The following is a 16,375-nucleotide window of genomic DNA, read 5'->3' as shown; positions in this document are numbered from 1 at the left end:
TTTTTTTTTTTTAAAAAGTAATGTGAACCACTGTTTAGCTCCAGTAAATACAAGACTTAAATCACAAACTTCTTGCTGAGCTCCCAGGTTTGTCTTGCAGGAGCAGAATATGAATCACAGATGCTCTCTAGGAAAAGACATAATTTCTGCAGCTAGTTAGCATCAAAATACTGGAGAAGGAACGTAGACTTCTGAGAAGTTGTCTTGTGACATGACTAGCTGTTGGATCAGAGACAAGGCAGTGCATAAAGTTACACAGAATCCATCTACTAGCTGGCAAAGGCAGCAGGCATACAGTTAGATGAACTGTGGGAGCATCTGCAGGAGGAGTCATGACAATTAGATGAAAAAGCTTCCTTGTAGCCCCATCTGCTGCTGGGGTTTCAAAACTTTCATTTAGTGGGCATGCTCACTAATTTAATTTTTCAATCTCCTTTTTGTGCTCTCTTACTGGAAACTGGCTGGCATATATTTTGGTGATTGTTCTGTAATTGTGTTATTTCATGTGTATTCTTCTTTGTTAAGAAAAGAAAAACAGCCAAGCACGTTAGTCCTCAAATAAATAAATTTTGGGTGTTTTAAAAAACCATTTTTTTTAATGAAACATTTATTCTGACTGGACCAACCCTGTCTTCTACCATTCAGAAAACTACTCCAATAACAAGCTGTTACAAGGTTTGGGAGAAAATGACTGTTCTGTCATAATTAAACTCACATGTATCTTTTTCATAATTCTTAATTTGCTATTCTGTACTCTTCCCATTAGGTGGTTTGCAGCAACTCAGTTTGAACCTCTGGCAGCAAGGTCTGCTTTTCCGTGCTTTGATGAACCAGCATTTAAAGCTACTTTTTTAATCAAGATCAAAAGAGATGAGAAACTTTCTACTCTGTCAAATATGCCAAAGGTACCTGCTTTTGTAGAGGAATTTTAGTAGACCTGCTGCCTAGGTGATCTATTTAAGTGCTTCGCATTTTGTTTTTGTTGCATTAACATCCAGGAGATTGACTTAAGCAGATAAGCTGTAAACTGTATGACTTTTTTATAAAAGAACTGTCTCTTCCCTGAAGACTTGAACTAAGTAACTTTGTAGAGAAAACAACTGTTCAATGCACTGCACAGTGTAGGATGTTATTGCAGGGGCAGTTGAATGGCTATGGGAGGGATTCCTGTTGAATTTAAATGAATCATTATTTTGCAGGAACTTTGTTGTTGGCTACATCAGTCTCAACAGATGCGCTTTTGAGTTTTCTGTGTTTGCTGATACTACACACATGCAGAATACTGAAATATCTCTATCAATAGTTGGTGTAACTAGCAACAGTCTCTGTGAAAGATATGCCTGATCTTGAAGGATGTGCTTTTGAGCCTAAACAAAGGGAAGTAGGGTGTGACTACAGAGTTAACCCCAGAATATGAATGAGCATCTGAAATTCCTTCAGCTAGATCTTTTCAGGCAAAATATTGTAAGAACATATCTGAATTTTATAGTGATGCTTTATGCCATTAAGCCTTTGGAGATTTGAAGAAAAATTTATAGAAGCCTAATTCATTTAGACAGACCAGCAAGACTGACTTATTACCTGCTCTGTGTCTGAACTAGGTCCTCTGTCATCAAAACATTACCACCATTTGTCACCCAATAGAAACTCATTAAAATTGACATTGATCTAAGCAGCAGTGAAAAAAATTACACCCTTGGTGTTGGTGGTTCCAGAAGGTTGTCATAAGTTCAGGTGCTAATGTAGCTACCCTGTTTTTGAAAACCAAGCAGATAACTGCAACCTTGTGAAATAATATCTTTTTCACAGTGCATGAATGTTTATGTTCCTGGATTTGTGGTGATTCTCAACCATTACTTTAACAGGTTTGCAGCCCTTAGTTTATGTCCAGGTCTAAAAGCACTTTATTTGCTGCTCTTTTCTTCACTGAAAGAAGAAACAGGCTCTGCTGGACAACTCTCCTGTTTTATGTAAACAAGAAAGGGTGCTTACTCGCTTTCCTCTGCTAGGAGGAGAAACTGCTGCATGTGTTTGCGGCATTGGGGAAGACTGTAACATTTCAGATTGCGTCTTCTGGTAGACTATGCAAGTGGGTCACCTGATGTAGTGAACAGTGAGTGTCAGTAGATATGAGCAGGCTTTTCAGTCTTCCTGAGAGAATCTGCAGAGAAGCTACTCAAGCTCTGTGTGGCCAAGAATCTTGACTTAACTGGTCCAACCAACATACCTGAAAGAGCAACTCTGTATTTCTTGTTTAGTGAGTTATTATTTGCTGTCAGAGACTCTTCCTCTGGAAAGAGCTGACTGTCACACCTCAGGACATGTGAACTAAATCTGGAAAAGACAGATTGTTACTTGTCTTAGTCTTGCATCCTCCCATAACTTCTGCATTGCATTGGCAGTCCTGCAAAGCATGTGCCTGTGGGGTTCTGTGCTTAGGAAGGAGTTGCTCCCTATCCCATCTGTCCCCTGCTCAACTCTGAGTGCTGTTACAAAGCATCCGGTAGCTCTTTTGGTGCTGTCTGTGGATGCTAACGTTGTGTACTTGACATGTGTGCACGATGAGGAATCATCCACGCAGAGAAAACATACTGATGAGCCACATTTACTGCAAGGTCATTAATGCAGCTCTTTCTTCCTCCTTACTTCCGGACCCATTTACATTTAAGTATTTAGCCTTTCTTGCTGCAGAGTAGCATTCATTGCATTACTCATTTTTCAAGGAGATAGAAAGCCATTTGAAAAATGAACATTTGGGAGCTGTGACCTTGTACCCATTCTACTTGCAGTGAAAAATGGGTTGTTATTGCACATTTGTATCATCTTAAATATTGGTGTTATGAATTTTTCCGATTGGTCACATTAGATACATGCTGTTTGACTGTTCCTGTACTGCATGGAAAAAACATCTTTTTCCTACCCATCTTTCTCTACATAGAATTGTTCTTCCAATGACTTGTGCCATTCCTGCATGATGAATTCCCTTTTAAATTACGTGATGCCTCTCTTGCATCTCTTTTTGGTGTTTTGATTCCTGCTACTGTTCGTCATACTACTTGAATTACCTTCAGATCTGCTTCTTCCTCTTCTGCATTGCATACTACATGCCTTTTGCTCAGCTACCTATGAATGCCATAGGCAGAAGGTCCTGTGCTTCCTTCAAGCTGAGAATTCTCCTTCCTTCCCATCTTGTCAGGCTTCATCATCTGGTTCTCTGCTTTTTAACCCACCTTCTCTGTCTTGCTTCATTTGTTCTTGGTATCAGACTCTTTCCACTGAACTTCCTGTTTGTCTGCTCTTTGTGTAACATTTACTGAGCTTGTTACAGTGAGAATATGTTTAAGACCATATTAAAAGTTTCATGTGCATTTTTTTGTGTTGTTTTCATCTCTGTTTTAGAACTTGGCTGTTAAATCATCTGTATGATTGATAAAGATTTGAGAAAGCTTCCAGATGTGGAACAATAATAATATTAAAAAAAAGACATTAAAAGCAATGAAGTTGTATGTTTAGTGCTGGGGATCAAATGTGAGTTCTTGTGTCAAAAGAACAGGTCAGGTTTAATTAGAATTTATCAAGAAGGTATAAGAACATACAGAGGAAGTTAATTGATAGTTTTGCTAATGGACAATATCTCGAAGATAATTACTCACTTGCTTATACTGCAAACAATATTCTTTTCTTTTGTTTTGTCCCCCAACTTGATGCCCTGATAACTTGATACTGTGCAATTCCTCTGTTGTTGTATGAGATCCAAACATGCAGTCTGTTAATGGGTTCAGAAGTGGTTCCTTTGGGTTTTGTAATTTGTCAAGATAACTTACATGTGTGAATTACAATAAAATCCTTATTTTTTTGACTGTACAAATAAAGAAATTAGAAGAGTTTCTGTGAAATGGTATGCTACCTCACCAGCATGTCTTGTATCAGTGAGTTCTCTTGTAATAAAAATGCATTTTTATATGAAAAGCTTCTTTTAATTGGCATGTTTTTATGATTTATTTAATGGGTTTTGTCCCTGATCTCACAAGTGCTCTAGCACATGCTGAATTCTTACATTTTAGACTTAGCCTGGATTAGGTATTCTGTTACGTAGTGTAGGGTCCCAATGCAGTAAGTACAGGCTAGTGAGTTGATTCTTGTACAAGAAATGTGAAAATTAAATAAGGTGATCATGTCATGTAGAAGTGTATTGCGTTGGTAAGATCATTACTAGGATAAGCTTGCTTCTGAAAATAAACACTTAAACTCCTGTTAGGAAAAAAACAGGTACAGATTCTTCTGTAGTAACTGCAGGTCTTGGTAGCAAGCTGTGCTGAATGGAGAGACTTTTTAGTTTATCCATGGGAAGGTTAAATGTGAACTTCATCATTTTCTGTAAATACCTACAAGACATCTCAGAAGCAGGCCTTCTCAACTAGCACGTATGTTGCTAATATGGCAATATATAGTGGCTGACACACATTAAGGCTAGAAATAAACTGTGTGTTTTGGGCTTGTGGTGGGGGTTTTTGTGGTTTTGTTTGTTGTTTTGGGTTTTTTTTTTTTTAAATGAGGGTAACTGATTTTTGAACCAGTTTATGTGCAGTCACAGTAGTTTTTCTTAAATAGGTTGTCACCTCTTTATAAAGATGAAGCTGTGGTAAAGGCAGAAATTTATGAATTCACTGAAGGAATTCAGTGATGGCATTCTGTTCTTATGCAGTGGTCAGACTAAATGATTATATTGATTATATCTTCAGGCTTAAAAATCTATTCCTCTTTAAGGCTGACAATTAAATTTTCAGTGGCAGTTAAATGTTAAATCATTGTTTGGTTTGAAAAGATCTTGTCTAAAACTAAGGTTATTGTCGTTTTTTAAATGTTTGTGGTTTCTGGAAACAAACTTATTTGTGAGGTTTCAGAAGGCACATGAACTGCCATCCCTGTTTCCAGACCTTTACTATTCTGCACTATGGTGCTTTTAAACATTTTGCTTTATTCTTTACGTAATTTGTGTTTGTGAAGAACTATACAGAAAAATACTTTTAGGCATATACCATGCCTTTCCAGGACTAATATTAAAGAAAAACTTCTGCACTAAAAGTAATTTAAGATACACCATGGTATTTTGCTTCAGAAGACTGACCAGACAGTTACTTTTGGCAGTGTATGTTTAAGCTGGGCATGTTTTTGCTTTGAATTAACTGAAACCTTGTGTTTTCTTCATTTTGTAAAATGCAATCGCTTTTGATTTGTAAGGGGGTATGTGAGGGGGTTTTTTGTTCTGTTGTTTTAAACTAATGAGTGAGTATGGTTACCTAGTTTTGAAGAGGCTTCTAAGAAGAGACAAATGTTTAACTCAAGCAATACCAGTATTTTAGTAGGCTATGTTCAACTGTGTCTCTGATCTAGCCTAAAGCTCTCTTGAATTAATGCTAATCTTTATGTTTACTTTGGATTAAACTAAATTAGAACTAAATTAGATTGATGGTTTCTCCAGCAATGCAGTTGTCTGGTAATACCACATAATAAAAGCTTGACAAATAATTTTGGGGTATATAGGCTTAAATGTTCCATGTCTCCTTAGGTTTTTGTTACACCATGAGTAGGTTGTGAGTATCATCTGTCCTGCTGAAACACAACCAAAATACAAAGATACTCTGCAAGTTTGCTGATAAACTGTTCCTAGCGTGAAATTATTCTTTGATTTAACATTGATTCCTTGCATGTCTTATTGTTCTTTTGTCTACATTAATAACAATGTTTTCCTTTCATCTGCAGAAAGCCACTACTCCTGTGACAAATGGAATTGTTCAAGATGAGTTTTTTGTGAGTTTGAAGATGAGCACCTATCTAGTAGCCTTTGTTGTTGCAGACTTGAAAAACATCAGTAGGGAAACTAATGGGAGTCTGGTATGTTTGTTCCACTTTAAGTTCTCCCTCACCCATCCCAAGGCAACAAGCCAATCAAAACAAAACAAAAAAATCCCCAAACCAGCAAGCAAACTCTGTCTCATTTAAATTTATTTATTTTCTTGGTTTTATTATACTCATCATAGATAGGGGACAAAAGCCAAATGTAATAGATTGGACTGACTTCAGAGGTTATACCAGATTGAGAAGACTTTTACAGCAAGAGACTCAGCATCAGGTCTTGTTAACAGTGGAAGTTTACAAAATCTAAAATTCATAGAATCATAGAATCATTTCGGTTGGAAAAGACCTTCAAGATCATCGAGTCCAACCATCAACCATGCCCACTAAACCATGTCCTGAAGTACCCCATCCACTCGCTTTTTGAATACCTCCAGGGATGGTGACTCAACCACTTCCCTGGGCAGCCCATTCCAATGTTTGACAACCCTCTCAGTAAAAAAATTTTTCCTAATATCTAACCTAAATCTCCCTTGCCTCAACTTGAGGCCATTTCCTCTTGTCCTATCTCCAGCCACCTCACAGAAGAGACCAACACCCACCTCACTACAACCCCCTTTCATGTAGTTGTAGAGAGCGATAAGATCTTCCCTCAGCCTCCTCTTTTCTAGACTGAACAGCCCCAGTTCCCTCAGCCACTCCGTGTAAGACTTATGCTCCAGGCCCTTCAGCAACTTTGTTGCCCTTCTCTGAACACACTCCAGCAGCTCTATGTCTTTCTTGTAGTGAGGGGCCCAAAACTGAACACAGTACTCGAGGTGCGGCCTCACCAGTGCCGAGTACAGGGGAACAACCACCTCCCTGTTCCTGCTGGCCACACTATTTCTGATACAGGCTAGGATGCGATTGGCCTTCTTGGCCACCTGGGCACACTGCTGGCTCATATTCAGCCGGCTGTCAACTAGCACACCCAGGTCTTTCTCTGCCGGGCAGCTTTCCAGCCACTCTTCCCCAAGCCTGTAGTGCTGCATGGGGTTGCCGTGACCGAAGTGCAGGACCCAGCACTTGGCCTTGTTGAACTTCATACGATTGGCCTCAGCCCATCGATCCAGCCTGTCCAGATCTCTTTGTAGAGCCTCCCTACCCTCAAGCAGATCGACCCTGCCTCCCAACTTGGTGTCGTCTGCAAACTTGCTGAGGGTGCACTCAATCCCCTCATCCAAATGATCAATAAAGATATTAAACAGAACAGGGCCCAACACCGAGCCCTGGGGAACACCACTTGTGACCCAATCCTAAGAGCTTTGAGAGGTGGAAGCTTTAAACTTTTAGTTTTAATGCTTCATCTGTGAGGGAGTAATGTCACACAAACCAGGAGTTGTTCAGATGATGTACAGTAACCTTACAGTTCCCAGGGAAGCCTGCATACTACTTCAAGCAATGCTCATGTTCTATTCCTGCAAAGATAACCTACCTAAAAAAGATAACCTACCTAAAAAAACCCATGGCCTGCATAGACTAACTTTAAGTCTGCATTTAGTCACTTGAATACAATGATTTCATTGTGGGGTTTTTGTTTTTCCAAAGGTTCTAAAAATCAAACAGTTGGTCCTGTTAGATCTTTGTCCTTCACGGGGATATAGCCAGCAGGGTCATTAAGCAGTTCCTACAATGTGTGGAATTAAAGTAACTAAATTAAAAGCATGGTAATATTAGGAGATGCTCCTTATTTTAGGAGGTGCAGGAGTTTCATGTGAGCAATGATTTTCATGACTCTCTAGCAGGAACTGCCCCTTTCTGGTGAAATGTCAGAAGTGCCAGTACTTAACCTAGAAGGAGCCAGAGGGAATAGTACTAGTAGCACTGCAGAAGGAGAAGCAGCCTTCTCTTTAATCCAATATACACAAGTAAAGATACTGGTCAGTAGGCTTTGATTCTAACCTGGACAAGTATATCTAATTATAGCTGAATAGGACAGACTGTTTGGTCTAACCTGAAAAGTTAGACCACTACTTTCTTTTTTTTATTCTTTTTCCTTGTGGCTACTATTCAGGTCTGTATTTGAACTGTATTCTGGTAAAATCATATAGCCAGTTCTTTACCAGGCAGAAAACTGATCAGTATACTAAATTTTTCATGTTTGCAGAGAGCCTGAAACACCTATCTATGTGGTATGCTTTCCTTAGTTCATAATAGTGAGGCTAGCTTGCATGGATTTTCAATAATTCAGAAATATTTTATGGCAGAGGCACGTAGGAGAGGAGAAGAAGACTAAGTGATACATTCTGACCAAGGAAAGTGGTTCTTAACTGTGCCTCTTCATTCTGACCATGAAGCAAGATTTGGCCAAGCTAGGGAAGTCCAGCAGACCTTTAGAAGGCACCAAACGCAAGGGATCTAGCAATGTATAAGAGTACTTGCCAGCTTAAAGGGAGAAAGCATAAGCATGGTCATACCAAGTAAGGCCAGAGTCTAGCTAGTGCGTTGTTCTGTTGCCAACAGTGTCTAGTAGGCCAAGGGAGACTGTAAGAAGGAAGCATATAATGATGTTTTCCTCAAAATACGTTCTCAAAATGCTTCCAGCAATTTGTGGCTGGGAGATTCAAAGAATTTGAGCTAACCAGTTCACACAGAATAAATTTATTGTCATGAATGTTACAAGACAGTTTAGAGTTGAAGTAAAGTTGCTCTGTGTTATTAATGCAATGAGATTTTTCTCAACTCCAGAAGATCCTGGGGAGCTTTTATGTTTTGTTTTTGAGCTTAAAATTTGCAGCCAATAATACTTTTTTACTTCCAGGAACACTAGATTAGATCCTTACTGGTATGTGCTTGGTTCAAACTCAAAAGGTCACCCTATCCATCTATTTGAAATGTCATTTGTTTACTGATTCATAACACAGTAAGAGGGACTTTTTTTTATTTTAATAGAACAGGAGAATTAGTCTCAGCATATTTTGTGTTCGTGTATGAAAGGCGTCCTAAACCTGGATCAACCTGTAACCTAATCAACGTTATTTTCTTGATATAGCCACTTCAACACGAATAGCGAGAGACTGTAACCTCTCCATTTTTATGAATGCTTCTTACATCATGTCTAATGTGGCCCTATCTTACATAGGGGCATGGATGAACTTTGTGCCCATTATTATTTCTTGAGAGAATTTCTTGCAGATGATACTAGTGTTATCATACTGATAGCCTAAACTTATAGATTAATTGAGGTATGCAGGGAGAGTCACTTAACTCATGAGGGAGTAAAAAAGGAAATGGATCAATTTCTGTTCATGTAGACACTTCCTGAACACTTTTCTTAAAGGTGTCAGCCTTGAATTGTTCTTCCATACACACTGGTCAATTGGATAGTCTGTATTTTGACTAATGAATAAGGTCTAGCAAAAAAATTAACTCTTTATTGACAGCTTCATAACTAGTGTTTGCAACTTACGTGTGTACTCCCAAAACTGTGTCCTATCTGTTTCAGGATCTTCTGCCAACTCCTGTTTTACATCCAAAGCTTTTGTAGCTACATGTTTCAAAATCTTTTCTCTTCTCTGTTTGGACTAGGTATCTGTGTATGCCATACCACAGCATCTAAACCAAGTTGGGTATGCACTAAACACAGCAGTGAAACTTCTGGAATTTTATCAAAAATACTTTTTCATAAACTACCCTCTTGAAAAATTAGGTAAGTTCTTTTGAACTTTTTTTAAACAGAAGAAGCAGCCCTAATCAATTCTAAGAAATGCAGGGGAACTTTTGTTCTGAAAAGGTGTGCTTAAAAAAACCCCAAAGGATAGCATAAAATATCTGTGAAATAAGGTTCCCTCAAAATTATTTTAAAAATTCATTAAATGTTTGATTGAGTATGAGTATTAAGTGATTCCCAAGCTGGAAAGTTTTTGTGAGCTTTTGACACCAGATTGCTTATAATTTGGTGTAAATTTAACATGATGTGCCTTGGTATGGAGATACAGAAGTCTTTGTCTGTGAACCATGTTCACCAGTGCAAAATCTGCAGCCTGACTTCTCTGTATGTATTAGTTTGACTGGAAAGATAATGAAATGCAGTCTTCTAAGTCACTACTTTTAGTAAGGGCAGCCCCATTTCCTCATTACTTGTGTGTGTGCAAGATCTATAGGCAGTGTCTGTGTAGTGCTTTAAGTTGTTTGTGTAAGAGTACTGCTAGAGAAACATGGCTATAAATCTACGGGGCTTTTATGCTTGAGATATGAGCACATGTTGACACCACAGGATTTAAATAATGAGGTTTTTAGGGATTAGGTAATAGAATAGATAGACTTGAAATACAGAATTGCTTTAACTAGCAGTTTTCAAAAGCTTCTTTCAAATCTTTTCCAGATCTGGTAGCAATTCCTGATTTTCAGTCTGGTGCAATGGAAAACTGGGGCTTGATCACCTTCCGAGAAACAACACTTTTGTTTGACAGTAATACTTCTTCAGCAAGGGATAAAAAGTTAATAACTGCAGTGATAGCACATGAGCTTGCCCATCAGGTACTAGACTGGGGAGGTCATTGTTTAAATGCAGTGGGTTCTTTTTTTCTTTTTTTTTTTTTAATATGCAATTCTGTCCTTAAATTCACCCCTGCCCTCACTGTAACTGGGTTATGCATTGTATCAGTTCAGAATAACTGCAGGTATATTTTCTCCAGTACAACAGACAGAATGCAACTCTGTCATGATGTACTTAGGGAGTTGTTCATGCAAAAGCATTACCATGATTTTGACTGAACTTGATTTTGAGGATGGATGGAGTGTTACTGTACTCATTTGATTTTATTTCTGAAAAAGAATGACATTTTTGGTCTTTCATAGTGGTTTGGCAATCTAGTAACTATGGAATGGTGGAACGACCTCTGGCTGAATGAGGGATTTGCAACTTTCATGGAGTACTTTGCCATGGAGGAGATTTTTCCAGAATTACATTCAGTAAGTACTTTCTGTAACTACACTTACTGTACCTTGGCTAGGATCTATTTTTTAATGCTGCTTGTAAAGGACTAATACTTACAAACTTGTATTGAAATTCACTTTGAGCACCACTGAGATTATACTATATCTCCTCTGCTTTGGCACCTTCATTATATTGGAAGTGGTTTGGGGGGAAGCTTTGGGGAGGTTACATTGTTCTTCCGTGGTTTTGTTTGTTTTTTTTTTTTCCTATGTTGGTAGTAGTCTACATGCAGTCTTTGCACAGAATGCTTTAACCTACACAAAACACAAAATAGCAGGTTTTAAAAGGTGTAGATATCTATGTATCAAATTATAACTTAAAATCTTTATACAGAAAGTCCAGGCATGTTGTTGACCAAGTTTGTCTGCCTCTACTTTTCCTAGTAGGCTCAGGAAGCACCAGGCATTAGGTTACTAAATATACCTGTCTTGCCATCATTGTGATACGTGCCTGTGTCTCAATCAGTTTGGGATTCACAAATCAAGGGAGCTGGTATAAAAGTATCATATGGTCCCAGCCAATGGATTCTGATAACATTGAGTTACACTAATAGTACAAAGCACTGCTCCCAAAGGCACTTCTGTTTATGCACTGAAGGATAAAATCTTTTTGATATGATTACCTAGTGATCACTTAAAAACTCACTCAGGTACTAAGTGACCTACCTTTTCAGACTCTGGAAAACATGAAGGATTCAAACTTGTCCTGGTTTCAGCTGGGATAGAGTTAACTGTCTTCCTAGTAGCTGGTACAGTGCTATGTTTTGAGTTCAGTATGCGAAGAATGTTGATAACACTGATGTCTTCAGTTGTTGCTCAGTAGTGTTTAGACTAATGTCAAGGATTTTTCAGCTTCTCATGCCCAGCCAGCGAGAAAGCTGGAGGGGCACAAGAAGTTGGCACAGGACACAGCCAGGGCACCTGACCCAAACTGGCCAACGGTGTATTCCATACCATGTGACGTCCCATCTAGTATAGGAACTGGGAAGTGGGGGCGGGGAATCGCCGCTCGGGGGACTGGCTGGGTGTCAGTCGGCGGGTGGTGCGCAATTGCACTGCGCATCATTTGTACATTCCAATCCTTTTTCTATTGCTGTTGTCATTTTATTAGTGTTATCATTATCATTATTAGTTTCTTCTTTTCTGTTCTATTAAACCGTTCTTATCTCAACCCCCGAGTTTTGCTTCTTTTCCCGATTTTCTCCCCCATCCCACTGGGTGGGGGGGAGTGAGTGAGCGGCTGCGTGGTGTTTAGTTGCTGGCTGGGGTTAAACCACGACACCCTTCTGAGGAAGGAATACCAGCTACTGCTGTAAAGCATCCCTGTCACTGAATGCAGGCAGAGAAACAAAGATTAGTGCAACTAAATGGATGGGGCAGTGAAGAGACTAATTCTGTATCCTGGGTAAAGGTATCTCCTAGGAGAGGAGATACCCTTGCTCTGGAGCCAGCTTCCAGGAGTGTTTGTGATTTGCATTAGTCACGGGATTAAAAACCTGACCATGTACTGACTGTTTCCTGCTTGCTGTATTGTGTTCTTCTCAGCATACTGACAGAGTGTGAATTTTGAGTTCTTAATTCACCCTTGTTGCTGCATTAAGTAACTTGGGTTGCTAACTTGGTTCAGTAGAACTCTTTCTTGGAGCTGGGTGTTTAAAATTTTTTTCATTTGGCCTAGCTTGGTTGTTGAGTTTGATTGCGATTGAAAATATGTTTGTATAGCTGTTCTGCTTTTTGGGTGCATATGTGGTGAGGGGAGGGCACAAAACTAGTCTAATGTTTTAACAAGGACACATCTAACACTTGTATACTTCATTCTGAAAGGTGCCTGACAAGGTGCCTTCACCAACATCTCGTTTCACCACTTGGTAATGCCAAAATGTGTTTTGGTAAATAAAAAAAAGTCACTCAGAACTTCTGCATTCAAGAAGAATAACTTTAAAATTTTAAACCTTAAAGGGTATCTTTATTGTATCATACACAGGTCTTACCTTTTTATTTTTTTTGTAGCTCTCTACTGTATAGAGGAAACTGTTCAGAGAATTGTTTGCTCAAGCCTTGATGAAATGAGATGGACAAATGTCAGTATAGTCAGCTTCTTTTCAGTGTTTCGGGTTGTCTTGTTTGGGTAACAATGTATTAAATTAAAGTATCTTCATTCTAGAAGAAAAGAAGGAAGAGACTTTGGTACTAGGACCACTAGATAAGGTGGTGTTTACATTCACACAAACAACACTGTAGTGAGTAATTTCCCTAGACTTCATGCTTTAATATTAAACCATACTATAGAAGTCATGCTTTTGTATTCCCTGCTTCCTGTAAATAAACTGAAAACATTGGTGAGCCAAATCTGAAGTTCAACACATACTTAGTAGGTATATTTATTTTCTGTAGTGCCAATGATGCATTTACCTGAGACAGGAGCTTAAGGGTCTAGATAATGACACAAACCTAAGACACAAACCTAATTCCACTGCTAAAATGTGGCAGGGAAACAATAGATTTTACAAATGCTACCCTGACAATTCTTTTGCTGGTTCCATTGGCAGGAAGGTGAACAATGGCATGTTAGAGCAATGGAAGAGCAAAGCAGAGACAACTTTTACTGTTCTGCCTACCATGTATGTTCTAGCTTCTCAGACACTTATAAATGTTTCTCTTCTAGGATGAAGATCTCCTTAATTTAATTTTCAAGGCTATGATGAAGGATTCCTTGAATTCTTCACATCCAGTCTCTTCTGCTGTTCAGTCTTCAGAGCAAATTGAAGAAATGTTTGATGCACTTTCTTATATCAAGGTAACTTTAAAAATATTTGGAAATATTTGGAAAGTAATATATTAGCTATTGAAAATATGAATGTGGAATCGTAAGTAGGCATGTACTGACGATTATTTGGGGGTAATTTACACCTAGCACAAACAATGCAGGATCTCTCAGTACTGTTTCTGAGTGTCTACATAGCTTTTAATTAGGAAAAGATTATGTATGTGGATTTGTGTCCTTACTTAACATCCTTCTGCTTGATGCATGCTTCAGCACAAGGTAAAATACTCATGAAGCTCTAAGAGGGGACCCGGTAGGTGAAACAAAATATCAAATTAGACATATGTTCTTTTTCTGAAAGCAGATTGTAACAAGTGCTTAGGAAAAGAGTAACAACGAGGCACTTACTGAAGCAATTGCTCCTTTTTATACTCTCTCTGCTTTTAAAACCCAGTATTTTAGAGATGTCTCGAGCTGGAGGCTTGCATCTGGAATATAAAATTATTTCACTGCATATCCTGGTTGTCTACAACTTGATTATTTCTAATGTCTAGTGAGGGTTGCGTGTGAGGTTTATGTTTTTAAAGCTTCACAGTGCCTCATTGAAAATGCATGAGAGCGCAAATATCATATTTGCCAAATTTTTACTCACATTATCTCAGGTTTTAGATACTGTGTCCCATGATTTTGGTATTATTGGAGGAAAGCCTTTTCTAACTTTTGGATTAACTGTCATTTTCTCCGCCCACTATCTGTGTATGCTTGTACTTTCATCTAATAAGAAACCATGGGGACAGCTAGTGCTTACTAGAAAACTGTCAAATACTACGTCTTCCTCTGCTCAGTGGAATGCAGTTCCCACAGCTGTCTTGGTTTTTCTCCTCTGATTTGTCTTTGCAAGTCTCAACTGGTCAACCCATGTTGTCTGACATCCTTGAGTAGTCTGAGATGCCAAATGGACCTACAATAGTGATGTGCTTCCATTTATTTTGGTCTGTGTTTTCTGGATTACAAGAACAGAGATGTGTGGATTTCAGCTTCTTTTGGTTGTGAAATGGATTTGGTATATCAGAAGGCATGACTGTTGTTTCATGCTTCTGAGTTGCTGTCTCAAGTAATTCCCTTTTTGGTGAGCTTCTGGAAGCTATGCTTCATGCACGATCGTGTCTGTAGACAACTAACTCCAGAGATAACAATTCCGTCACTCTTTGCCTGATCAAAACTCCTCTGTATAATTTTCATGGAAATTTTGCATAAGTGATTGGGCTGGAATTTCAGTCAATTAGTAAAGTGTTATATTTGGAGAATTCCTTTATTACTTCATTGCTGCTGGTAAGTATCTGCATCTTCTGAATAGAAATGTAGCAACCTACATATTTGAGTTTAGGAGCTAACCAAAAGAATTTTTGCCCTTGCATTGTCAGAAACAGATTTTTCATGGCTGCTTTCTATATTTCAGAGGCTTTCATTGCATAGCTTTTCATTCATGCATGCAGTGTTTGTATTCCACTACTCTTGGCCCTGTATCTTAGCTAAGACTCTTGCCAATTTGAATGGGAAGACACTTTCAACATGCTCCCTAATCAGCTAAGGATAGTCTGTTATTGAATTGTACAGCTTGCTTTGTTTTACCATACTACCAACCGATGCAGATTAGTAGGTGGCCTTTACATTTTACTGTCTGGAATAGGAATTATTGTACAAAATTATTTTTAGCCCAGTTGTTTTGCAGACTATCAGTAAACCTAAGACTCAAGGGTGGACAACAATCCACCTGCAACAACAGAGTGTTTGGGAGGATATGACAGTAACAAAAACAAAGTAGTAGAGCTATAGCTTAAGTACAGATGCATGCAAGAGAGGAAATTATGACCATATTATTAAAAACTGTACTAAGGGGTATTCCTGCAGTTTCATGAATAATTAGATTAACCAGGTAGCCTTCAGTTTCAGGCAAGATGTTACTTAGATTCCAAAACTTGAATTTGGAATGTGTAAGAACCATACATGCTCTTATTAAAATCTTCCTTTTAATTTTTTCCTGATCCTTTCTCAGAAATAGTACCAAAAATATAAAGTGCACCTTTAAACTTTTCATGATCTATGGCTGCTCATCTTCATTCAGTTGTACTGTATGCAAGTCCTCAGGCAGTTTGTTTATTAGTGGCTGTTACATAGAAGCATTTCTATGGAAAGAAAATGGCTTTCAGTTATGTTTAAAAAAAGCAAAACCCAACACCTTTCTGTCTACACATTTGTGGCCGCTTTGATACTAGAAATACTCAGTTACTACTTCTTTTAATAAAATGTGGCTGTATTTAAACACTGTCAAAATGTACTTGTCCTTCTACAGTCAATTCCAGCCTACTAAGTGCATCTCATCTTTTTCCTGTATTTTTAGGTTTTTTTATATAACTGCAAATCATATGACCATTAAACACTGTCTCACAAGTGCAGTTCTGTACCATATAGAAGAGTATTGCTAATGAAATACAGCAGCCAGCAGAGACTTATCAGTAAGAAGGCAATATTTTTGAGATTATGTTAATTGGAAAAAAGGTCAAGCTCTATTAACATGTTTTGCAACTGTATTTGAAGTTTATAAAATATTAAAAAAATATTTTTCCAAGGCAACTGAGTGTTAAGCTAATTATTCAAATGATATCATTTGGGATAAAATCTACCAGCTTCTGAGTTATTCTTGTACTGTGGAAGAGCTATAATATGCATATGCTTCAACAAGTTCTATAACTCTAATTTACCAATTCTTTTTCTTTT

General features: G+C 38.2%; 1 protein-coding gene across 7 annotated transcripts in view; it reads left to right on the top strand.

The window, feature by feature from the left end:
* LNPEP (leucyl and cystinyl aminopeptidase) overlaps positions 1–16,375 on the top strand; it is a 76,745-nt gene that overhangs the window by 40,478 nt on the left and 19,892 nt on the right. For all 7 annotated transcript variants that reach the window (XM_052775913.1, XM_052775912.1, XM_052775908.1 and 4 more), the window contains 6 exons: positions 767–905; positions 5,764–5,895; positions 9,424–9,544; positions 10,220–10,374; positions 10,696–10,809; positions 13,499–13,630. In XM_052775913.1, the coding sequence (XP_052631873.1) occupies positions 767–905; positions 5,764–5,895; positions 9,424–9,544; positions 10,220–10,374; positions 10,696–10,809; positions 13,499–13,630 (793 nt within the window). The remainder of the gene's footprint in view (positions 1–766; positions 906–5,763; positions 5,896–9,423; positions 9,545–10,219; positions 10,375–10,695; positions 10,810–13,498; positions 13,631–16,375) is intronic.

Source organism: Harpia harpyja, chromosome Z (genome assembly GCF_026419915.1).
Source record: "Harpia harpyja isolate bHarHar1 chromosome Z, bHarHar1 primary haplotype, whole genome shotgun sequence".
Classification (NCBI taxonomy): Eukaryota; Metazoa; Chordata; class Aves; order Accipitriformes; family Accipitridae; genus Harpia; species Harpia harpyja.
The sequence above is the reverse complement of the archived record's forward strand: the minus strand, read 5'-3'. Positions and strand labels throughout refer to the sequence as shown.